At 38.4% G+C, this 26,361-nt stretch overlaps 1 protein-coding gene across 3 annotated transcripts in view; it reads left to right on the forward strand.

Moving 5' to 3' along the window:
• LOC134348081 (rho guanine nucleotide exchange factor TIAM1-like) overlaps positions 1 to 26,361 on the forward strand; it is a 320,986-nt gene that overhangs the window by 102,162 nt on the left and 192,463 nt on the right. For all 3 annotated transcript variants that reach the window (XM_063050923.1, XM_063050924.1, XM_063050922.1), the window contains 4 exons: positions 12,752 to 12,976; positions 16,713 to 16,898; positions 19,787 to 19,933; positions 26,019 to 26,093. In XM_063050923.1, coding sequence (XP_062906993.1) covers positions 12,752 to 12,976; positions 16,713 to 16,898; positions 19,787 to 19,933; positions 26,019 to 26,093 — 633 coding nt within the window. The remainder of the gene's footprint in view (positions 1 to 12,751; positions 12,977 to 16,712; positions 16,899 to 19,786; positions 19,934 to 26,018; positions 26,094 to 26,361) is intronic.

The raw sequence follows: 26,361 nt of genomic DNA on the forward strand, positions 1-26,361 counted from the left end.
CTGTTGTCTGTAGCATTATCATGGAAAAGGATAGAATCAGAGAGGACAGGAAAATTTTTAATTGGGGAAAGGCAAATTATGAGATTATGAGGCTATAAGGCTAGAACTTGCGGGTGTGAATTGGGATGATGTTTTTGCAGGGAAATGTACTATGGACATGTGGTCGATGTTTAGTGATCTCTTGCGGGATGTTAGGGATAAAGTTGTCCCGGTGAGGAAGATAAAGAATGGTAGGGTGAAGGAACCATGGGTGACAAGTGAGGTGGAAAATCTAGTCAGGTGGAAGAAGGCAGTATACATGAGGTTTAGGAAGCAAGGATCAGATGGGTCTTTGATGAATATAGGGAAGCAAGAAAGGAGCTTAAGAAGGGGCTGAGAAGAGCAAGAAGGGGGCATGAGAAGGCCTTGGCGAGTAGGGTAAAGGAAAACCCCAAGGCATTCTTCAATTATGTGAAGAAAAAAAGGATGACAGGAGTGAAGGTAGGATCGGTTAGAGATAAAGGTGGGAAGATGTACCTGGAGGCTGTGGAAGTGAGCGAGGTCCTCAATGAATACTTCTCTTCGGTATTCACCAATGAGAGGGAACTTGATGATGGTGAGGACAACATGAGTGAGGTTGATGTTCTGGAGCATGTTGATATTAAGGGAGAGGAGGTGTTGGAGTTGTTAAAATACATTAGGACAGATAAGTCCCCGGGGCCTGACGGAATATTCCCCAGGCTGCTCCACGAGGCGAGAGAAGAGATTGCTGAGCCTCTGGCTAGGATCTTTATGTCCTCGTTGTCCACGGGAATGGTACCGGAGGATTGGAGGGAGGCGAATGTTGTCCCCTTGTTCAAAAAAGGTAGTAGGGATAGTTCGGGTAATTATAGACCAGTGAGTCTATGGTGGGAAAGCTGTTGGAAAAGATTCTTAGAGATAGGATCTGTGGGCATTTAGAGAATCATGGTCTGATCAGGGACAGTCAGCATGGTTTTGTGAAGGGCAGATCGTGTCTAAGAAGCCTGATAGAATTCTTTGAGGAGGTGACCAGGCATATAGATGAGGGTAGTGCAGTGGATGTGACCTATATGGATTTTAGTAAGGCATTTGACAAGGTTCCACACGGTAGGCTTATTCAGAAAGTTAGAAGGCATGGGATCCAGGGAAGCTTGGCCAGGTGGATTCAGAATTGGCTTGCCTGCAGAAGGCAGAGGGTGGTGGTGGAGGGAGTACATTCAGATTGGAGGATTGTGACTAGTGGTGTCCCACAAGGATCTGTTCTGGGACCTCTACTTTTCGTGATTTTTATTAACGACCTGGATGTGGGGGTAGAAGGGTGGGTTGGCAAGTTTGCAGATGACACAAAGGTTGGTGGTGTTGTAGATAGTGTGGAGGATTGTCAAAGATTGCAGAGAGAAATTGATAGGATGCAGAAGTGGGCTGAGAAGCGGCAGATGGAGTTCAACCCGGAGAAGTGTGAGGTGGTACACTTTGGAAGGACAAACTCCAAGGCAGAGTACAAAGTAAATGGGAGGATACTTGGTAGTGTGGAGGAGCAGAGGGATCTGGGGGTACATGTCCACAGATCCCTGAAAGTTGCCTCACAGGTGGATAGGGTAGTTAAGAAAGCTTATGGGGTGCTAGCTTTCATAAGTCGAGGGAGAGTTTAGGAGTTGCGATGTAATGATGCAGCTCTATAAAACTCTGGTTAGGCCACACTTGGAGTACTGTGTCCAGTTCTGGTCACCTCACTATAGGAAGGATGTGGAAGCATTGGAAAGGGTACAGAGGAGATTTACCAGGATGCTGCCTGGTTTAGAAAGTATGCATTGTGATCAGAGATTAAGGGAGCTGGGGCTTTACTCTTTGGAGAGAAGGAGGATGAGAGGAGACATGATAGAGGTGTACAAGATAATAAGAGGAATAGATAGAATGGATAGCCAGCGCCTCTTCCCCAGGGCACCACTGCTCAATACAAGAGGACATGGCTTTAAGGTAAGGGGTAGGAAGTTCAAAGGGGATATTAGAGGAAGGTTTTTTATTCAGAGAGTGGTTGGTGCGTGGAATGCACTGCCTGAGTCAGTGGTGGAGGGAGATACACTAGTGAAGTTTAAGAGACTACTAGACAGGTATATGGAGGAATTTAAGGTGGGGGCTTATATGGGAGGCAGGGTTTGAGGGTCGGCACAACATTGTGGGCCGAAGGGCCTGTACTGTGCTGTACTATTCTATGTCCTATGTTCTATGTTTTAAAGATTTTGTATGTTGTCCCTGTGACCTGCCTGGGTTTCTTCTTTGTGCTCCGGTTTCTTCTCACATTCCAGTGATGTATGGGTTAGAAGGTTAATTGGACACATGGGTGTAGGGGGGTGCCATGGACTCACTTGGCCAGAAAGGCCTGTTATCTAAATAAACAATAATAAGTTAGGGAAGGCATAAAAAAGACATAGAAACATTCGTGACTGAGAATGATATTAAATGATAGAGGATATAATGAGAGGAAAAGCAGGTAGCCGAGACTATGGAGAGAGTTTAACTTTTCAGTTCTAAAGAGACCTTTCTCATATCATGCAACACACATAAAAGTTGCTGGTGAACGCAGCAGTGTTTGCGTTTCTCATATCATACCTTTCAAATATCATAGCAGTATAGCAAACACTGGGTGTCTTTACTGGGTGAATTTAAACTTTCATATCAATTGGGATAAGCAATCCCTGAAAAATAATGTATTTTCAGAGAGTGTGAACATTTGTTTAATGCTGTAAGGAAACATTTAGTGTAAGGTTTGACAAAGAGTGAAGTGAAACAATTGGATTGCTGATTTAGGGATGGCTGCATTCCATATTATGATGCAGACACTATCCTCGATTAAATGGACAAATCACTAATGTATAATACATTGCAGGTTATGGACGATGTTAATTAATTTCCTGTGGCACAGAGTTCAGTTAGTCTCCTGGACATGTGAAATAAAACCAAAAGTATGCTGGAAGTATTCAGTGAGTCAAATGCCATTTGTGAAGAGAGAAACCATCAATGATAGGTTTTTCAAAAGTGGGAAAATGTAGTAACAGTCACATTTAGACTTGCAGCAAAGGAGGAGAGATAAAAGAACACAATGAATGTTTTGTGATAAATTGGAGCCCGAGAACAGGAGTGGAGGAGTGACACAGACTGATGTCGAATAGGAGAAGGCGCAGATTGTTTAGCTGTTTTTTGCGGGATGACAGGGGAGAAAAATGCCCTCCTGGAACTGTGAACTGGAGAACACAACAGTTAATGGAAACTAAAGTAAATGAGAAATACTGCAAAAGCCCAACAGATTAGGAAGTATCTGGGGTGAAAAAGATTGAGTTACATCAGAATTTCCCAGGGATCAGGGCCGGATTTAGTGGGGCCGGGGCCCCTGGGCTGGAGGCCCTGATGGGCCCCTGCCGATACCGTACAATGCTGCTGTACCAAGCAAAAAAAGGCAAGAACAAGAGCAAAGGTTGTACTGGTCTAAGTATCAAAGCTGTGGACCAGAACATTGGTTTAGTACAATACGTAGGCTATAAACTTAAAGGCCTTAAGAGGGAGGACAGAAAGTAATGAAGATTCTTAGTTTGAAGAACAGCATCTGAAGCACTCAAAAATTGACCTAGGCTTAGTTGGCTTAGTAAAGTTATGAGGGAGACGAAGTATGCTTGTACCCAATCTTAAATCTTTACTTAGCTATTGCTGCACATACCATAGGCCTTATCCCTCAAACAATGCCAAAGCATTTTTATCTAGGTATTTTTCTCAACCGTGTTCTGAGAAAGTAAAATGGAAATGAGAGACAAAAAGGCCAAGAGAGATGGCACTATGGCAAACTAGGAAACCTGACAATACTCCAACAATCTTTTTGAAAAATGAGATCTAGCACATACTAACCTATTGCTGTGCTGTGTGGCTTGCAGAGTAAAGACCACTTGTTACTTAGTAGGTTTGTAAGCAGTCAACTATTAGCCTATTGCTACAAAAACAGGAACAGCACTGACATACAAGCCTAGTAAGCAGTCAACTATTAGCCTATTGCTACAAAAACAGGAACAGCACTGACATACAAGCCTAGATATTTACAATGTCAGATGCTTGTTTTTCAAAATTAAAGCCTAGTTCTTCTGGATTTCTTCGCAGCAAAGTCCTTGATCAGATCACTAAAATCCAGTTTCCGAACACGATCACTTTCAAGTGACATCAGAGTAAGATGATTCAGCCTGAAAGATATGAAGGGATGCTTGATCCTGCATTTCCAAGTTTCTGTATGTGCGCCTTCAAAAACGGGTCAAACTCACTTATTACCTCTAGAATGCCCATGTAGTTGTCCTTATCAGGCCTGCCAAATATGTCACTGGACCTTCGGATAGCCAGTCCCCTCTCGACCAAAAACTTCACAACCGCCACCTCTCTTCTCAATACATTGTTCCAGTAGACACACTCTAACTCGAACTGTTTTGTATTCTTCTGCTGTCAGATGCTAGTGTAACGTAGGTCAGTATCGTTTTCCTGTGGTGTTCGCTATTTTCATGCTCTCCTATGCTCTCAGTGGCATGTTTCCAGTCGCTAAAGCCAGTTTCGAAGATGAACTGACAGTTACCATCACTGAAGATGTGGCGTGCAAAACAAAACACACAGCTGGTGGAAGGGGAATATAAGAGCCATTGCCTTGATATGTACTCACCATTTAAGTCATGCTATCTGCTTCTTCAACGTTAGCTGCTGACTGTGGAAAGGACGGTGGTCCTGTGCTAATGCTGGTGTTAGTGCTCGCTGTTGAACAAGTCTCCACTTATCCACCGGTCTCAGGCTGTGACAACAGCGATAGTACTGCTGTATCATCAAGAACAGGTTTAAAAAATTCTGTCAATTTCAGTGTCTTTTTTAATGCTTCTTTCTTGCAGTCCTCTTTTTCTTGTTTCTTTTTTCTTTTCTGTGCTCCACTCTCGTATTTTTTTTTGTCCGCCATGATGATAGCTACCTATTTTGGGCCCCTGTGTAGCTCTGGCCCCTGGGCTGCAGCCCAACCTAGCCCTGCCTAAAGTCTGGCCCTGCCAGGGATTATAAAGCAAGTAAAAATTGTAGACGTGGATTGAGATTTCCAGCACTGGCTGAATCTTAGCTCATTTACAAAGAAACCAATTTTAGTGTTTAAATACTAGAAATTCTTTGAAGTGTATTTTCAGCACTGTGGGATAAAAGAGAAAAAATCATCACCAAATGGTTATAATGTGGTTTGATTCCTTCCCTAACCACATTATAATCATTTTCTTGCAATCCCACACCATGCTGGAAAGTAATATGATCAGGAAGTGGAACAGAATTGGAAATTGAATGATCAGGATACAGGGAGAAGATTCATATGTTCTATTGATAAATTTAGGGAAGAAGTCAAGGAGTTGGAGAAAAGATTCAGGTTAATATTTGGAAATATCAGACTTGATTGTCTGGACAAAGTTACAGAGATCCTTGCATAATGGAGTTCATTGAAGAGAGTAGAGTTCAATCATTGGAGTTTGGGGGCAGTTGTTCCACGTGGGAAGGGGAAATAGAAACTTAGCTTGAATGACAGCTGTACATTCTCAGTCTCTGAGCAGCACCAAAAGTTTGGATAGGCTTCTTCAGCAGTAGCAGACATTAACTCGCGGCTTAAAATGTGTTCCACTGTCTATGCATGATACCGTCAATAGTACACCGGACCCCCATTCACTTCACTGCACACATCCAGCTACCTTCATTTGCAAACATTGAACTTTGAACTTTGTACGAAGGACCATGCTCAATTTTTGGAAGTGGACAACCAGCACATAACAGTATGTCATAAGAGGATTTTCATAAGAATTATTGTCTTGTGTTATACCTTGGAGTTTATTTTTTTTCTGAACCCAATCTTTTCCTTTACATAAATAATAAAAAAATGTTTTGGTTAAAACTGACCTTTCGCATTAAATTGTATCTAAAAATAAATTCATCTCTTTTTTTTCTTGTATCTCTCATCTTCAACCAGCAACCAATTATTAACATGATTGATTTTTGTGCAAAAAAAGAAACGGATGCAGTGCTGTGGTTGTCAATGAAAGCCACCAGAGAGACACACAGCTGGTAGTATAAAAGTCTTTATTCAGCACACACGAACTGACAGTATTTGCAGTCACTCTGGAGAGAAGCTCTCTGACCCAACATTACAACATATTTTTATATGCTAAAGGTCAAAGGTAACAGCAGGATAATTTCTATAGTAACAATATGTTCATAATGCTTCTTTTGAGTCACATTTAATTTTATAACACCGAGATTTTCACACCAGCACTCCAGAAACCCTAAATTGAATGTTAATCACTGCTGTTTCAGCTACTTTCATGCATACGCAGACATTTTAGGTTAACAGAGTGTTTCCTGGTTTGCAATTGACCCCAGTCTGCCACTCCAAGAAGACCATTGTTCTGAGCTGCACTTTAAATTCAGTCTACAATCACATTCAGATCTGAAGACTGGTCACTGTTGAAATTAACATTTTCTGTATACCATAACTCCAGAATATACACAAAGAACAGAAAAATAGGGTGGACCAGTAAATAGTAAAGACAAAGGAAAATACCAGCAGCATCAGGATAGAAACAAGTTCTTGACAGCATTTTAATGATATTATGTTCAATTCTGGTTACCTCATCACAGGAAAGATGTGGAATCTTTAGAGAGGGTGCAGAGGAGACTTACCAGGATGATGCCTGGATTAAAAAGCATGTCATAAGAGTTGGCTGAGTGAGCTAGGGCTTTACTCTTCGGAGAAAAGGATGATGAGAGGTGACTTGATAGAGAAGTACAAGGTGGTAAGAAGCATAGATTGAGTGGACAGTCAGAGACTTTTTCCCAGGGTGGAACAAGGGGGCATAACTTTAAGGTGTTGGAAAGAAAGTACAGGGGAACGTCAGAGGCAGTATTTTTACTGAGAGAGTGGTAGGTGCATGGAATGTGCTGCTAGCCGTGATGGTAGAGGCAGATACATTATGGATATTTTAGAGGCTCTTTGGTGATAGAAAAATTGAGGGTTATATTGGAAGGAAGGATTAGATTGATCTTGGAGTTGGTTAAAGAGTTAGCACAACTTCGTGGGCCAAAGGGTCACTACTATGCTATACTGTTCTATGTTCTATAAATTCTGAAAGACTAAATTGTAATATGAAAAACTACCGACAGCATGATAGTTGTTGATTATTGTGAAAAATCTGAACTACTTGAAAACAGATAATAGTAAAATTATAGAGTGAGTTTGTGAGCTTTTGAAGGAGGGGGGATAGATTAAAAAAAGTAAAAATAAAATTAAATATTCCAGGTGCAAATCTCTTTTGATGAAAAATTCATTACTACAACATCCATAAATTATATAAACGTTGCTCCTCAGATGTGAAAAATCTACTCTAGTTCTTTTATATATACCTTAGGGATAACCTAAACTATTTTTAACAAGTAGGTCACTCATTTCAGTGGAACGGTGGGGAAGTTGTGGGAGCCAGGTACTACAAGCCATTATACACATGATGTTAATTCCTAAAAGGTTCCACCCAGATAAGACTGGAAATTGTGAATGTGCAGTTTCAAAGGTCATTTTTTAAAATTTTTCCTATTCCTGCATATTTGATTTAGCAAATCAAACCACAGTGGGGCAAATTCAGTATGTGACAATTGCAGAAATTAATCACTGAAGGACATTTAGGCATGTGGGTATGCTACTAAGGCTTATTTAACTTGTGACAGTTAATTACATTTAAAACGTAATACAGCCCTAATCAAAATTCTATGCACAGATAAAATAATCAATTCACTGGAAAATTTAGTATATTAAAGGCTGTTTAAAATAGCAATGTTTGTTTAGTAAAATGATTTATTCAAGAGCTGACCACTTACAAAATAATTTTCTCTTTTCCTTTCTTAGCTGAATACAAAGTAATTATATATTTCTAAATAGCCTTTTAAAATAAATAACAGAGAAAAAAGTTGTGTCTACGTAATTAATTAGCAGCAAATTGCATTGGACCATCAAAGATTGTTGAACACTTTAGCAACATCTCCTTTGTGGAGACAGGGAAAGCAGGAGGCCATTTATTGTCCTTGATCTTCTTCTGTTACTCAGTAAGACAATGTGACAATGTAAGACATTTGTACCCTAACTACATAGACTTCATACAATTAATATCTGGGCGTAACAAAAACATTTCAATCTTAGGTTCAAAATAAGTAACTTCTCTAGCATTATTTGCTGCTCACAGAAGAGATTTTCATTTTCACCGAAAACGTGGGTTGGTAGATTACTTAACTGCTGATAAATTGGGAACAGTGAGGAGATGAGTGGTAAATTCTGAGGGAAGTTGTTAGAAATGTGGAGAGTAAACTCACTGATGGGTAATGGAACAGAAGAACCTGAGAATACAAGTGCAGAGTTGTCTGAAAGCAGTCATATCAGTAGACAGGGTGGTGAAGAATGTGTTTAACATGTTGATCCTCATCAGTCAGGGTATCAAGTTTAGAGGCAGGGTATTATGTTGCAGTTGTATAAGTTGTTTGTGAGGACACACTTGTGTATGGATTTGGTCAAGGAAAGACTATTGTCAAGGTACAAAGGGTGCAGAAGAGATTTATAAGGATGCTGCTGGACTATGGGGAGAGGTTGGCCATGCTGGATCTTTATTTCTTGCAGCATATGGGACGTGACCTCATAGAATTTTATAAAATCACTTGGGATATGGACAGTCATTAGGTGGACAGTTATAGTCTTTTCCCCAGGGTTGGCGAATCCAAAACTAAAGGACACAAATACAAGAAAAGAGGGGAAAGGTTTAAAAGAGACCTGAGAGATAACTTCTTTATCTGGAATAAGCTGCTGGAGGAAGTGGTTCAGACAGGTATTACTGCAACATTTGGATAGGTACATGGAGGGGAAGGACTTCAAGGGTTACGGGCCAAATGCGGACAACTGGGTTTAGCAGGGAGGATGCTCTGGGTGGCATGGACCTGTTGGGCCAAAGGGCCTGTTTTTGTGTTGTGTTACTCTGTGACCACTTTTGGAGACCTGAGATTTTCCAGTCCTTCTGGTTCTAAGGACCAACATTCCTTACCTTTTTGATTATTTTCTTCAACTACCTGTGGTGTTTTAGTGAACTATATACATGAATCTTCAAACCTCTTTAGATGTCCGCCATTTATAACCTATTTTGTTTGCCTTGTTTAAAGATTAGCTTTATTTGTCACATGTACATTGAAACATACAGTGAAATATGTTATTTGCGTCAATGACTACCAAATCTGAGAATCGTGTAGGGCAGCTTGCAAGTGTGCCATGCTTCTGGCACCAACATAGCATGCCCACAACTTACTAACCCTAACCTGTATTTCCTTTTTTGAATGTGGGAGGAAACTGGAGAACCCGGAGGAAACCCACAAGGTCACAGGGAGAACATACAAACTCCTATCAGTGGGAATTGAACTCCAGTGACCAATGGCACTGTAAAGCATTGGGCTAGTCACTATGTTACCGTGCCACCAAAGTCCAAAGTGAGCTCACACAGCTTGATATTATAATACAATTAACTTATTCGCTCATTCAGTTATTAAATCCTTGCAATTTCATTTAAATTGCTGACATTGTTTTGTTTGCAACACGGATTCATGACTTGCTTTCTCATCATCTAATTTATTTAAAAATGTGATTAGTTGTGGTACGTGTGTGCTGCCACTTGAATACCTGTTCATTAGTCCTCTTTAGCTCCTATTCTTCAGCGAATTTCTGAACCAGAACAATTTATTGCCTTCAATCTCATAAACTTCAGCTTTAAATAATTCAGCCAGATTTGATACGAATCAAGTCTGACTCATCCTGTTCAGCTTAAAATAGCTGAATGTTCAGTCACTTGTCCTTAGTTATACTCTAATACTTTCCCAACACCATATATTTGTCTTGTTGCTCAACTGTTCCTTTATTACACTCTCTCATCTTTCTCAAATACTGGAGTCCCTTTCATAATTTCCTATCTAAAGGTTCCTGAAATAAAGAGCACTTTGGAAAATTTTAGTTAACGCATTTACAATGGTCTTACCTACTTTATGATGGACATCATCTGGTTCTGTAGACATAGTAATTGACAATAATATTCCTTTCTTCATTACCATTACTTTGCTTATGTTAATTTTGTAGAGAACATTTCCATAATTCAGTATTTGCTTTCTTAAATGCTGATGCAAATTAATCACTTACCAAGTCTATTGCTTCTTATTTTACAGTCTTATGATTGCCTATTTTAAGAACAAACTTTACTCTGCACTAGTACATATTTCCTGGTATAATTATTAAAAAAAAGTGTTGATTTTAATATCTTTGTCCTTTTTTTGTGACGGTAGAACTTTGTCAGTGTTTGCTACCCTTTCCATTTCTCCCAGTTACCAGAATTTGTAACAGTCTATTTTTGTTTGTGTTTTTTTGCTTTTGATGTTGCACCTTAATTCTCTCATTGTCCACAGACTTCTTTTTGGCAACTAAAGTTTTTGCCCAGTGGGGGTATATATTGGAATAAAATCAGAAAATTCTTGAAATTATTCATTTGTTCAGGCAAGCTGATGATGCACTAAAACTTGAACTGAGTTATTTTTATAATGCCCCTCTGCCAGATAAATGTTTTCACAGGTAATTTAGTTAGTGTGTGCCCCTATGATTGAGTGAAGCAAAGTAGCTGTGATTAATTGTCTGAATGTTATTTCACTTGGAATCAGTCTATAGAAGGAAATGACTGATCTGACCAGCTTTGCTATTGCCCAGAATTTCTTAGTGAATTAAATGCTCACACTATTATTATTATTGATGTAAGGAGATGGGCAGGAACCACAACAAATTCTTGCAAAGAAGAAATAATCATGTAATGAGTTGCAAATTGACACAATGTATTCGACAAGTTGTGCTACTCCTGTATGTTGTATCACAGGAAACCAGAACTCTCATTACAAGAAACCGAACCTTCCTGTCAACCACCCTACCTTGCTACAGAAGTGTAGGGCTCGTACTTAACTACAGAAGCATGTATTCAATCACACAACCTCTGTTCCTGTAGTACTATTCAACATTAGCCATAAAATTGATTAGCTTAAAAGTAATTATTTTTCTTGAAGCTTTCAAAATTTGGAGTTTAATTTATTTCTAAATTTTGTTTTTGTTACTTTTCTTCTCTCTTATACCAGCCTTTTATTTGTTCTGTTTCACTTCCAGTATTTTATTTAAGTTACACTATTATATCCTTCTCCTTTGTTTCCTTTGTTATTTGGTATCTCACTGACCAAGGATATGAACTTTTCGTGCCATGCTCCACCAAAGCTCCAAAGCCCTATAATCAGTTTATACATCCAGTAATTAATGTTCCAAAGAGCTTTTGCACAAACGAATAAGGAAAACAAATATTGGAAAACAAAAACTGATAACAAACCTTCAAATATTTGACAGCCAGCCTCAATAATGCTATAACATTAATAAAATACAAGTCGTCAGACAGAAGCATTCTGTAAAGCCATTACTGGAATATTTCAGAAATGTCAAGGCATGTCTTTGCAGTAATATCTCTGCTACAGATTCAAATGCTAAATTTGATATCGGTAAAAATCTTGCTTATAACTATACTAAGAGAAAAAAATAAGAACAGGTAGTTGTACAGTAATATTGCTTTCAGAAATGCATTGCAAATATGAAATGTAGCAAAGGTTATGGCTAAATTGCATATAGACTGAGAATAAATTGGCTAGTTTGCTCTTGATTCACTATAAATGGTACAGACATACTGTATGTATGTTGCCAGAGGAACAGGGATTACAAATAATAACTGTATGTTCTGGTGCATTTTGAACTTACTATTTAATATATGTTAATATATTATGCAAAATATTAACATGGGTAAGGAATAGTTTAAAATATTAAAAGTCTAATATATTATTAGCTGATGTTTTTAATTGTGACTTTGCACAGTGGATTGAAAATCTTCATTTTCTTTTAAAACCTGTCCAACACCATGTTCTAAAATTGGAGGGTGTGTATTTGGAGGTGGTAATTGATGAGAAGCAAAGCAATGATGAGAATAGATTGCATACTTTAAGAGGGATACCCATACAACGTTCTTGCACCATGAGTGGATTCTTTTCTCACATACATCTGTTTTAATACTGACTGTGAAGATGGTGTAAACCATCATGCAATATTTATTGCAATGCCAGAAGCATTGTAAGAAATGTTGGAATTTCATAGATAAAATTGCATTTATGGCTGTGTTGTTGCAGATTTATAAATGGCAAGAATTTTAGTGATTGTTTCCTCTTTTTTGTTTGAAATGGAAAATCCTTTTACCTTGGTCTTAAAGAATTTAAGTTTTTCATCTTAATATTTTCCACTTGCTGATAAACCATCATTTCAATTTTTCAGTGGGAGAAATCAGCATTGTCATAAGCTCTTTTCCACTGAAGTATTGATTTGATGAAAACAATGAAAAACTTGATTGCTGGAATTGCTGTTTCACAATTTTTCCGTGACATATCATGGTCTTGTTAAGTCACTCTTAATCATTCTTGGGCAATTATCTAATTATTTATGAAACTGGTATGTAATGCTACATTACCAATTTTTATCACTAAATTCAATTACACTTTTGAATCAGTCTTAATGACACGTATTTTATAGTTAATTGTCCTAAATTATTTATTTCATTAATGTATCCACAAGCAGACCTGCAGCCAGACAGAGTTGGAAAACTGGATCACTGCAATCCATTCTGCATGTGCAGGTACAGTGGCAAAACAGCATCGCAGAGAAGACACTGTCAAACTACTGCAGTCAGAGATGAAGAAGCTGGAACAGAAAATTGATATGGATGAAAAAATGAAGAAAATGGGGGATATGCAGTTGTCTTCAGTTAATGATCCGAAAAAGCGAAAGACTATACTTGATCAGGTAATATCTTAATGTATAATTTAATATTTTAATAAAATTTTAGATGTTTTATAAGTCTTAAAAATTTGTTAATATATGTAAATCTGAGAATTGAAAAGGTAATAAACAGGACTTAGGTGATCCATAGGTGAAACTATGAAACTATCCTTTACAGCTCCATATTAAATTCAATAAAGTCGATCACAACTAATAAGAAATAAGAAAAGCTGTAAGTTTCTTGTAATAATTTTTAAAAATTGTTTGATTCTCTAATTCTTTTATCTTTTCACAAATCTGTTGTAGTTCAAGGGGATCATTTTCTGATTGGCAGCACGCATTTAGTGACGTTCCACTGAGTTGAGCAAGATCAGAATTTTACTGCCTGTGTTTTGCTAAGAACATGCCCACAAAGTAAAAAAAAAGGAAACTAATCTACATCTAATGATGATTTAACCAGTATTTCAACAGTGTTTTGGTCTTGATATTTGAGTTGCAGGAATAGATTACTCATCCGCATGCCTACTTTCCCCTTTGTAGAGTTTGAGTGTAGTCCAACTCACTTTAGAAGCAGTGCATCCTAGCATTAAAACTAGAACTTGATCTCAATGTATCGAGTAGATTCAGTGGAAATGATTGGGCTTTAAATATGGAGAACTGAATTTGTCATTGTAAAATGATAATTACCACTAATATCAGAACTTTACTCTCAGGTATTTTGGTAGTTGCTGGAGCAGAGATTTAAGGGGCAGTAATGGTTGCTAGTGGTGGTGTATGACCCTTGGCAAGTGAGAGAAGCCTCAACTTAGAAGCAAAGAGCTTCAAATGGAGAGTGGAAAGTGAGAGGATAAGGGGTTGGAGAGGATTCAAATGGAGAAATCTGCAGGAGGGGGATTGAGGGAAGAAGAGGATTAGTGGAAGCAAATTACTCAAGATGTGGATATGAGTAAGAATGCATGATTACCCCACAGAAAGCCTCAATCATTGAAAAACTAGTCATCTCTAACTAATCTCCACTCTAATGTTGTTGACTATATTCATTTCCATGGTGCCTCAGCTGTTAACTGTCTCTTTCTACTTGGTTCCTACATACTTTGCCTGCTGTTTGCTCACTTTGCTGCCTTTGGATCACTCCAGGGTCTCTGTTGTTTAGTTAGTGATATCTGCTTGAGATTTATTGATTTTTATGTGAAGTATGGAGTGTTTTAAATGTGCCCTTAGCATTAGGGTAAGGTATGCCTTTGGCTGAAGACTTAGCTTTTAAGAAGAAAATTTAGATACTTTTGTAGTTATTGAAAGGAAAGATCAAGTGAACTTTAACTATTTGTTGATGCATTTCCAGCAAAATAGGAAGCTTAACTTTGATATGAAAAATATTTATTAATACCAAGAAGAAAGTAGTCTACATTTCTTGGTCTTTTACAAAATAACAATACTCAGTTAAAACATTAGCTCAACAGAAAATTGCTTGGATTATCATCTTTACCTTACCAGTATGATGTCATCAATTTTATAGTCAAGTATTTTTTATAGTCATGTTCAAATGTAGAAATTCTTATTCACTTCATAAATGGTCTTAGCCAAAAACCAAAGCTGACCTTAGTGAGAATAAGATATTGGAAATATAGTATGCCTGAAGTTTTAAACATTAAATAGCTAATTTTGCACATATATGTACATATATGTGCAAAACATTAATCAAGAATCAGTATTTAAGTAAGGCTTTATGCTTGACATTTTAATCCAATTACTTCTAAATTTAAGAAATGCAATTACAAAATGGAGAAGATAACAGCATCTGTTAATCATTATCTGAATGGTGGCCGATTAGGAAAAGGGGAAGTGCAACGAGACCTGGGTGTCATTATACACCAGTCATTGAAAGTGGGCATGCAGGTACAGCAGACGGTGAAAAAGGCGAATGGTATGCTGGCATTTATAGCGAGAGGATTCGAGTACAGGAGCAGGGAGGTACTGCTGCAGTTGTACAAGGCCTTGGTGAGACCACACCTGGAGTATTGTGTGAAGTTTTGGTCCCCTAATCTGAGGAAAGACATCCTTGCCATAGAGGGAGTACAAAGAAGGTTCACCAGATTGATTCCTGGGATGGCAGGACTTTCATATGAAGAAAGACTGGATGAACTAGGCTTGTACTCATTGGAATTTAGAAGATTGAGGGGGGATCTGATTGAAACGTATAAAATCCTAAAGGGATTGGACAGGCTAGATGCAGGAAGATTGTTCCCGATGTTGGGGAAGTCCAGAACGAGGGGTCACAGTTTGAAGATAGAGGGGAAGCCTTTTAGGACAGAGATTAGGAAAAACTTCTTCACACAGAGAGTGGTGAATCTGTGGAATTCTCTGCCACAGGAAACAGTTGAGGCCAGTTCATTGGCTATATTGAAGAGGGAGTTAGATATGGCCCTTGTGGCTACGGGGATCAGGGGGTATGGAGGGAAGGCTGGGGCGGGGTTCTGAGTTGGATGATCAGCCATGATCATAATAAATGGCGGTGTGGCTCGAAGGGCTGAATGGCCTACTCCTGCACCTATTTTCTATGTTTCTATGTTTCTATAAGTTGGAACTATTTTATTCATACTGGAAAAAATAATTTAACTACATAGCACCTCCGGCCTGATTTTATTCTCACAAGTCAATGAATATGTTGTAAAAAAAAAGATCACTCCCTACTCTGTACATAGTTTCCCTCTTTCGATTGTTCTTTCTTTCCTCTCCTTTCTATAAGTGTATACCTCGGATAAATATTATGTGGAGATTTGTGACAAATATGATTATATAATATATATGTACAATATCTGAAATACATTTTATGGAATTGTTTGTTTGATGATGAAATTCAATAAAATATAAATTACAAAAAAAAATAGAAAATGTTTTAGTCAGCCACTTGAGAGTTGGTAGTTGGCATACAGTCGTCCCTCGGTATCTGCGGGGGATTGGTTCCTGGACCCCCTGCAGATACCAAAATCCGTGGATGCTCAAGTCCCTTATATAAAAGCCTAAGAGAGCTCGTAAGGGTGTTACAAAAAGCAAAAATAGCATTCAGCATTTGTTTTGCAGCGAGCCGTTATAGAGGCAGCGCGCACCCCGAGCAGAGAGAGTGCTTTATCTTGGTTTATTTTGTGCATCCATTAGCAAGATGTGTCCTAAGGTATCAGAAAAGCCTAAGAGAGCTCATAAGGGTGTTACGCTTCGTGTAAAACTGGACGTAATTAAGCGTTTCGATCGTGGTGTACAAAATAAAGACATTGTGCGTGCGTTGAACTTGCCTGCGTCCACCATTCGTACTATTTACATGCAGAGAGAAAGAATTTTGAAAGCTGCTGATGTTACTATTGGTTCTGCTAGTAGCATATCATTCCTGCTTTTACTATATGTTGGTGTTATTTTAGGTTTTATGTGTTATTTGGTATGATTTGGTAGGTTACTTTTTGGGTTCAGCTTACGAAAGGTTTCATAGGAACGCTCTACTTTCAGATAGCGGGGGATACTTGTACAGTATTTTCGATCTGCGGTTGGTTGAATCTGCGGATGTGGAACCCGCGGATATGAGGGCCGACTACTTCATTCTCTAGTATGTAGAATGCATGCTGATTTAACAAATTATTCCCGTACAGTGCTGTGTATTTGACCCTGGTAAGGAAACATCCTTGATCATACGTTCTTATTATTGGAGTATAAGTTTATTCCATAGTGGTAAAAAATGCATTTTAATTTTCATTTCCTCCACCTTTTACAGATCTTTTTATGGGAACAAAATTTAGAACAATTTCAAATTGATCTTTTTCGATATCGTTGTTATATGGCAAGCCTTCAAGGTGGAGAATTACCAAACCCAAAAAGACTTCTTGCATTTGCAAGTCGGCCAACCAAACATGCCATGGGTCGTCTAAATATTTTTTCAGTATCATCTTTCCATGCCTTGGTGAGTTTGTTGTGTTTGGGTTTTATTGCAAACACTGGATAAAACAGCTTTAATAGCAACATGAACCAGATATTGTCCATTGAAAATAGAGTACTATGAGTGACTGAGCCACTTTAAACTGAACATTTAAAGAGGCTTCTGTTTTTTTAATCATTTGTGATTTATGTTATATGAGATAAAACTGTACAAATTGACTATAACTAGTGTCTTCAGCATCAAGATCAATATGTTTTTTGAGTGAAATGTCAATTAATAAATTATGGTAATCGTATAATCGATAAGACTATTAAAGCTGTATGTGCATAACATGTTGATTCTCTTGCTGTTTTCTCATTTGTATTCCATTGCATGGAGTTAAATATTTGCTACAGTATTGGATGCTCGTAGCTGATTTGGAATAGAAAAGTTTGGACTTAATCAATCATGTTTTCAGATAAACTGACAGCACTTAAATTTTGTCAAATGTATCAAATTTTTATACTAAGATATACGTAATTTATAGGACCATTTCCTATCTTCATAAGTATCTTAAGCAATAGTGTATAATTGACTTTAAACATGCATTATTAAAAATATACAATGGATTTGAGTTCTTTGGGACATATTGGAACCAGTACATTTTGACCCAATTAAGCGGCTGCCAAATTAGCCAAGTTTTATGGAAATAGTTCAAAAGGGATAAGAAAGATAAACTACCATTTAACTGAGTAACAAATTATGTATTTAAATGAAATACAGAACAAATTACAACACTACCAATACGACTACAGTACTACAAAACTGTGTATTAGTTCTGAATGGTTATCAATGGAGGAATTCATCCAGTGTACGCTAGCTTGTTCTTTTGATTGACTGTAAATCAACTAAATCAGTGCAGATACCTAGTGCAGATAATTGACATGCTTTCACACAATGCTATTGACAATTGCATCCTACAAATTTTCATTTTCATTGAAACATTCAAGATGATTGCTGATACCTTTAAATTCTTCGTTGAAGCAGTGAAATTGTTTCGTTTTCAGTTCTAGCCATTTCTGGCATCTCAAAGCCTGAATGCTTGAAATCCCAGTGAGTAAAGCAGTTCTGAATATTCTGAATATCCCCAATCCCATACCTTTATACTCTTTTGTATTTTTTCCAGTCCTGATGAAGGGTGTTGGCCCAATTACTGCTTATTTCCCACCAGCTATCAGTGACAAAAATCACTACTTTTTGAACAAAACACACGCAGTATACACTATTTAAAAGCTATTTGCTCTAAGCACAGTGTTGTGGCTAACAACCATGCAAGTGGATGTGACTGATGCTAGTTAGAAACTGTTGAGCAACAGCTTTCTGTCCCAATTAAGTGATTTAGTGTCCTAAGTAAATGAAGGGAATCCCGGCTATTTTCTCGTTAGGTTTTGTTCTTTTAGAGTTGTCCCAAATAGGCGAGTGCCCCGATTGACCAACAGCTGAATTAACCGGAATCCACTGTGTTTGGAAAATAAAGCAGGGAATTATTTCTAGAACTGTATTCAATGCTATTTTGACACAGCTTAAGTAATACATATAGTTCTGCTTTACACATAGTAGGAACGATACAGTTGCTTTGGAGAGAACTGTGAAAATTTCCTATGAGGAAAGACTGGACAACTAATGGTACCAAATCCCCCAACCCCATACCTTTATCTTCTTTTGTATTTTTTCCAGTCCTGATGAAGGGTGTTGGCCCAAAATGCTGCCTGGCCTACTGAATTCCTTCAGCATTTTGTGTGTTGCCCTAGATAATCAATGGTTGCTTTCTCTGGAATAGAGTTGGCCACGGGGAGGTGAAGGGATAAAAACCAGTGTGCACAGATTTAAAGTATTTGACAAAATACTTGTTTCAGCCAGAGGTGGTAGGAACTTGAGGCTTACTACTGGAAAGAGTGATAGAAGAAGAAGTGAAAATCACACTAAAAAATACTTCAATGTGTACTTGAAGAGCAGTGTCCTGCAGGGCAACAAATCTATTGTGGGAGTATGGAATTAAGCTGAACAGGCATAGACACATTGGATGAATGGCCTCCGTGTATGTTTCTATTACGCTAAATGTGTTAAATTGAAAACATCAGTTAAGAGAATCCACTAAAAGTAGCCAGCTTCTATTTCAACTGGGGAAGTCAGAAACATTGCATTGTGACTCTAAGGAATGCACAAAACTGTACATGAATTTTAGACAAATGCTGTACTTTGTGGGGTTTACAGTGATATAATGCAAGACTGCCCTTACAAATCAGTATATCCCATATACTGATAGAGAATCCACTGTAAAATTGTGTCATTCCCGTGAAAAATACTGTACTCCAAAATCCTTGAAATTTCCAGGAAAGGATAATAAAAGCACTTACTCGTGTGAGCAAGTGTCTTTAAAAATACTTCAGAATCCTTGTGTCTTGCAGCAAAACACTGTGAAAAATGGCATGGGTGTTTCCCCCTTTTTAAGTAAAGACAAAATTTAGTCATTTATTGATTAATATTTATATATTCTTCGCTTTGTTTTAAATGTATTTATGAGACTTTTAATTGGTGAACGCAATTATTTAAGAACTTTTCTTACTATTCATACCATAGATGTTATTCCTGTCATCTGAGGAGTGCCTCTGCAAATCTATTGATTAAGATAGAACTATTCCTTATTGATCTTATCACAGACTTTTTAAAATGATGAATTAAGTTTTTTTTAACCATTTGCAAATGCTTTCTGAGCTATGTTGCAGAGAAATAACAATCATTTGACACTCAGCTACTGTATATATGTTTGCACAGCCTAGATGGTATTTATTTCCAAAATCAAATATTGATTCCTAATCAATCTGTTGGTCATTAATAGCTACCTTGAAGTGAATGTGATATTACTATTTTAGGTGGCAGCTCGAACTGAATCTGGTTTGAAAAAACGAACCCAGGCAATTTCCAGATCAGTCAGCAAACGACGGAACAGGTTTTCTTCCCTGTGGGGACTGGATACAACTTCAAGAAAGAAAGCAAAGGAACGTCCCAGCATTAATCAGGTTAGCTGCTGTAGCAGTATTTAATTTATACTTGTTGCAGATAGAATTATTGAAGGTCCTTGGACTATAAGGTTGATTTCTAAGTTCTTTTATGTTGTTTTTCTTTTCACAAAACAGTATTTGCATCTTATTACAAACCCCATTTCCAGAAAAGTTGGGATATTTTCCAAAATGCAATAAAAGCAAAAATCTGTGATATGTTAATTCACGTGAACCTTTATTTAACTGACAAAAGTACAAAGAAAAGATTTTCAATAGTTTTACTGACCAACTTAATTGTATTATGTAAACATACACAAATTTAGAATTTGATGGCTGCAACACACTCAACAAAAGTTGGGACAGAGTTAAAATAAGATTGAAAAGTGCACAGAATATTCATGTAACACTGGTTTAGAAGACTCCACATTAATCAGGCTAATTGGTAGCAGGTGAGGTATCATGACTGGGTATAAAAGTAGCGTCCATCAAAGGCTCAGTCTTTGCAAGCAAGGATGGGTTGTGGCTCACCCCTTTGTGCCAAAATTCGTGAGAGAATTGTTAGTCTGTTCAAAAGGAACATTTGTCAATGCAAGATTGCAGAGAATTTAGGTCTTTCAACATCTACAGTACATAATAATGTGAAAAGATTCAGAGAATTCAGAGACATCTCAGTGCATAAAGGGCAAGGTCGGAAACCACTGTTGAATGCGCGTGATCTTCGAGCCCTCAGGCGGCACTGCCTAAGAAACCGTCATGTTACTGTGACAATTATAACCACCTGGGCTCGGGAGTTCTTTGGAAAACCATTGTCACTCAACACAGTCCGTCGCTGCATCCAGAAATGCAACTTGAAACTGTATTAGGCAAGGAGAAATCCACACATCAACTCTATGCAGAAACGCCGGCGAGTTCTCTGGGCCCGAGCTCATCTCAGATGGACCGAAAGACTGTGGAACCGTGTGCTGTGGTCAGATGAGTCCACATTTCAGCTAGTTTTCGGAAAAAACGGGCGTCGAGTTCTCCGTGTCAAAGATGAAAATGATCATCCAGATTGTTATCAGCGGAAGGTGCAAAAGCCAGCATCTGTGATGGTATGGGGGTGCATCAGTGCCCACGGCATGGGTGAGTTGCATGTATGTGAAGGTACCATTGACTCTGAGGCGTATATTAAGATTTTAGAGAGACATATGTTGCCATCAAGGCAACATCTCTTCCCGGGACATCCATGTTTACTTCAGCAGGACAATGCCAGACCACATTCTGCACGGGCTACAACAGCGTGGTTTTGTAGACACAGAGTGCGTGTGCTTGACTGGCCTGCTGCCAGTCCAGATCTATCTCCTATTGAAAATGTATAGCGCATCATGAAGAGGAGAATCAGACAACAGAGACCACGGACTGTTGAGCAGCTGAAGTCTAATATCAAGCAAGAATGGACAAAATTTCCAATTGCAAATCTACTACAATTAGTATCCTCAGTTCCAAAACGATTAAAAAGTGTTATTAAAAGGAAAGGTGATGTGACACAATGGTAAACATGCCTCTGTCCCAACTTTTGTTGAGTGTGTTGCAGCCATCAAATTCTGAATTTGTGTATATTTACAAAATACAATTAAGTTGGTCAGTAAAACTATTGAAAATCTTTTCTTTGTACTTTTGTCAGTTAAGTAAAGGTTCACGTGAATTAACATATCACAGATTTTTGTTTTTATTGCATTTTGGAAAATATCCCAACTTTTCTGGAAATGGGGTTTGTATTTTCACACTGTAACATTTTCACTTTGTTTCAAAAGCCAAAGTACGGTTTGTTTAATGATGGTTTGTATTTTGACCATTCTTAACTGCATTAAAGTGAAATCTGAGGATAGTTATACTAACAATAGAAGATATAGTTTCAGAGAAAGTGTAGGAAACTTTTGACTTGATTACTGAAAAAAATAACAGATTTCTGATATGTAATAATGTTCTGTAAACAGACAATACATTAGTACGTTAGAATTCTGCAAGCTGAGATGTAAATAATACAAAATTGATGAGGATGAAAGGAGAACAAAGGTGAAATGACCAATTATACAGACTAATTGACAAGAGTAGAAAACTAAAAAAAATAGTCAAACAAAAATATTTTTCAGCCTACTGAATGTCTGCTTTTTAATTTGAATAATTCTTTAGAATGTTATTTTGTATGCTTATCATCAGCAGGTACTGTCACCTGGCAATATTACTTTCCAGCAGTCTATAGGCAAATGTAAAAAAATGCAGAAAATAATCAGACCTTTAACTTTCTTCATCCAACATTCTTTTGGTGAACTACCTAATATTAGCGTTCACGAGTTTTATTCATGTTTGACATGTGAGGCTGGGATCTATTGCTGTACAGTAGATAGCTAAACCTTGATGCAATTGAGTATTTTTAAATCAGCATTTCAGACCATTGTTAAGGTGAATGTCCCATAATCAGCTGGGTTTTTGTCAGCAATTTGTTAGCATTATAGTTATTTTTTTACTGATTACAAGTTACATTTTCAGATTTGTTTTTGAAAAAGTCTGCTTTTGCAATTGAGAACTGCTGAGGATGAAAATACCAAAAACAAATTAGGCAATTTTATCACCCCTTGTTCAATCCCTTCCAACCTATGTTCGTGACACTTCTCACGCTCTTAAACTTTTCGATGATTTTAAGTTCCCTGGCCCCCACCACTTTATTTTCACCATGGATGTCCAGTCTTTATATACTTCCATCCCCCATCAGGAAGGTCTCAAAGCTCTACGCTTCTTTTTGGATTCCAGACCTAATCAGTTCCCCTCTAACACCACTCTGCTCCGTCTAGCGGAATTAGTCCTTACTCTTAATAATTTCTCCTTTTGCTCCTTCCATTTCCTCCAAACTAAAGGTGTAGCTATGGGCACCCGTATGGGTCCTAGCTATGCCTGCCTTTTTGTTGGGTTTGTGGAACAATCTATGTTCCGTGCCTATTCTGGTATCTGTCCCCCACTTTTCCTTTGCTACATCCACGACTGCATTGGCGCTGCTTCCTGCACGCATGCAGAACTCATTGACTTTATTAACTTTGCCTCCAACTTTCACCCTGCCCTCAAGTTTACCTGGTCCATTTCCGACACCTCCCTCCCCTTTCTAGATCTTTCTGTCTCAGTCTCTGGAGACAGCTTACCCACTGATGTCTACTATAAGCCTACTGACTCTCACAGCTATCTGGACTATTCCTCTTCTCACCCTGTCTCTTGCAAAAACGCCATCCCCTTCTCGCAATTCCTCCGTCTCCGCCGCATCTGCTCTCAGGATGAGGCTTTTCATTCTAGGACGAGGGAGATGTCTTCATTTTTTAAAGAAAGGGGCTTCCCTTCCTCCACTATCAACTCTGCTCTTAAACCCATCTCCCCCATTTCACGTACATCTGCTCTCACTCAATCCTCTCACCACCCCACTAGGAATAGGGTTCCCCTGGTCCTCACCTACCACCCCACCAGCCTCCGGGTCCAACATATTATTCTCCGTAACTTCCGCCACCTCCAACGGGATCCCACCACTAAGCACATCTTTCCCTCCCCCCCCCTCTCTGCATTCTGCAGGGATTGCTCCCCACACAACTCCCTTGTCCATTCGTCCCCCCCATCCCTCCCCACTGATCTCCCTCCTGGCACTTATCCGTGTAAGCGGAACAAGTGCTACACATGCCCTTACACTTCCTCCCTTACCACCATTCAGGGCCCCAAACAGTCCTTCCAGGTGAGGCATCACTTCACCTGTGAGTCGACTGGGGTGATATACTGCGTCCGGTGCTCCCGATGTGGCCTTTTATATATTGGTGAGACCCGACGCAGACTGGGAGACTGCTTTGCTGAACATCTACGCTCTGTCCGCCAGAGAAAGCAGGATCTCCCAGTGGCCACACATTTTAATTCCACATCCCATTCCCATTCTGACATGTCTATCCACGGCCTCCTCTACTGTAAAGATGAAGCCACACTCAGGTTGGAGGAACAACACCTTATATTCCGTCTGGGTAGCCTCCAACCTGATGGCATGAACATCGACTTCTCTAACTTCCGCTAGGGCCCCACCTCCCCCTTGTACCCCATCTGTTACTCATTTTTATGCACACATTCTTTCTCTCACTCTCCTTTTTCTCCCTCTGTCCCTCTGAATATACCTCTTGCCCATCCTCTGGGTCACCCCCCCCCCTTGTCTTTCTTCCCGGACCTCCTGTCCCATGATCCTCTCGTATCCCCTTTTGCCTATCACCTGTCCAGCTCTCGGCTCTATCCCTCCCCCTCCTGTCTTCTCCTATCATTTTGGATCTCCCCCTCCCCCTCCAACTTTCAAATCCCTTACTCACTCTTCCTTCAGTTAGTCCTGACGAAGGGTCTCGGCCTGAAACGTCGACTGCGCCTCTTCCTATAGATGCTGCTTGGCCTGCTGCGTTCACCAGCAACTTTGATGTATGTTGTTAGGCAATTACTTTATCGTTTACATTTCAAGGAATAAAATGAGTAAAAGATTTGAATTGTAACTGCTGGTTGGAATGTTCACCTGTCATTCAGACAAACCAGTTTAATTATTAAGGTCAGATATGAGTCTCTAAATGGTATCCCTGTCAACTTATTTGAAGGAAGCGACTGAAATATGTATTTTAGATCACTTGGGTTAGTATTGTTATATTTCCAGGTTATTCTAATAGATAATTGAAAACTGAACAGTACAGGGCATTCTTGAATGCAGGACATTCCGATGGCGTCACTGTACCCGAGGACTATCTGGAACTAAGTCATGCATTTGATTCATTCTGATGTGTTGCATCAAGACATTGCTCTTTACCGTGTACATTCTGTTGGAAATCATTATTTTGTTGCTTCACACGTTGCACAGATAAATCAGCTTGATAATTTTTTGTTGGCCTCTTTTTGTTTTCAATCATTCATCCAGTTAATGCTTGGTAGCAAATGAGAGATTATTCTTTGCTGCTGACCTAATGAAGCCTTCAGATCATAACTCACTATGATAATGGACAGCAAACTCCTGACCAAGCATTGTACAGGTTTGTACTATGCTAAAGTTAAAGGGGGTTGTGTTACATTTAACACTAGGAACCATCTCATTTACTTGGCTTTCAATTCTCTGTTCAACTTCTTGTGAGATTATCAGATTGCATTCCTTGCTGGGCTAACTTGAGTTAAGTTTTAATTACCCATTCCCTTTGTGATGTTTTTAAGAACAACACTAATTCTTCTTGATGATAATATCGTTTTGAATGCAGCCCATCTGGATGTAATCATTGATATATCCTCAGATGCTATGTGATATGGATTTTATTTTTATTGAATTGAATTTAACTAATGGGCTATCTTAAAACATTATTATAAAATCTAAAATGTGATGTTAGAAAATAAATATAAAAATGAGTAGCAGCATTTGTAAAATAAAATGGAGTGCATGAAATTATATTTTAACTGAATATTCATTAACAATAATGAGATGTAAATAAATGAGATGGAAATATGCATTTTATTTATAGAAGAGCGAAAACTCAATTAACAGCAATTACAATCAAGGGACGTGAAGTCACGCATGAAACAATTAGGTACTGAAGGGATGAATTATAATAGGTTTAAGGTTCTTCCTCCTTTGAGATTACATGGAGCCTACCAAAACTTATAAATTTCTGTTTTTTACACTTCAACATCATCCATTCAATATACATACTACCTATTTACTTTAACAAGTTGCACTAAATTTTAACCGACATTATTCAGTTATAAATCTGTTCGTCTTTTTAAAATGTTGGAATTCTTCCAGGTTTTGAGTCGACTGCACATTTTGATGATACTGTGTCAATATTCATACCTGTATAGTGAAGTCCTTCCTGGCACATGGCACAGTGATTTGTCCAATTTTGAAACCTTTAAGAATTATTTGAATGCTTCCCACAATGGTTGGCCAGTGAGTAGCAATACAGAAACTGAAGAGGTAAAACAATGGAAAACAAAAGAAGTGAGTTCATTGGGTACAAATAAACACGTGAAGGGAAAGTGTGAAGAAAATAATTGGCTATTCAATATAATTTCATGTACTTTTTTTCTTTAGCTCTTTGGTGACAGTGAAGCAACTCTGAAGAAATCTTTAGAAGGGATCTTTAATGAATGTTCAACAGATACCAGTGTAAGTATGTATTGACTGCATATACCGGCTTGACTAAACCTTAACCAACACAGGATGAGGTTAACTGTATTGAGATTAATGTTTGCATTTGCGTAATGGCCTCTTTCTGAATAAACTAAGTTCAAAAACATTGGTTTGCATTAATACTAGATTAATAAAAACCCTGGAAGTTTGTTCTCTGTCATGCTATTATAAAAGAGTTATTATACAGGCAACCCTCATGTTATGGGGAGCTGTGTTCCATGGAAACACTGGTGTGTAAGATGAT

The sequence above is a fragment of the Mobula hypostoma genome, chromosome 6 (assembly GCF_963921235.1).
Source record: "Mobula hypostoma chromosome 6, sMobHyp1.1, whole genome shotgun sequence".
NCBI lineage: Eukaryota > Metazoa > Chordata > Chondrichthyes > Myliobatiformes > Myliobatidae > Mobula > Mobula hypostoma.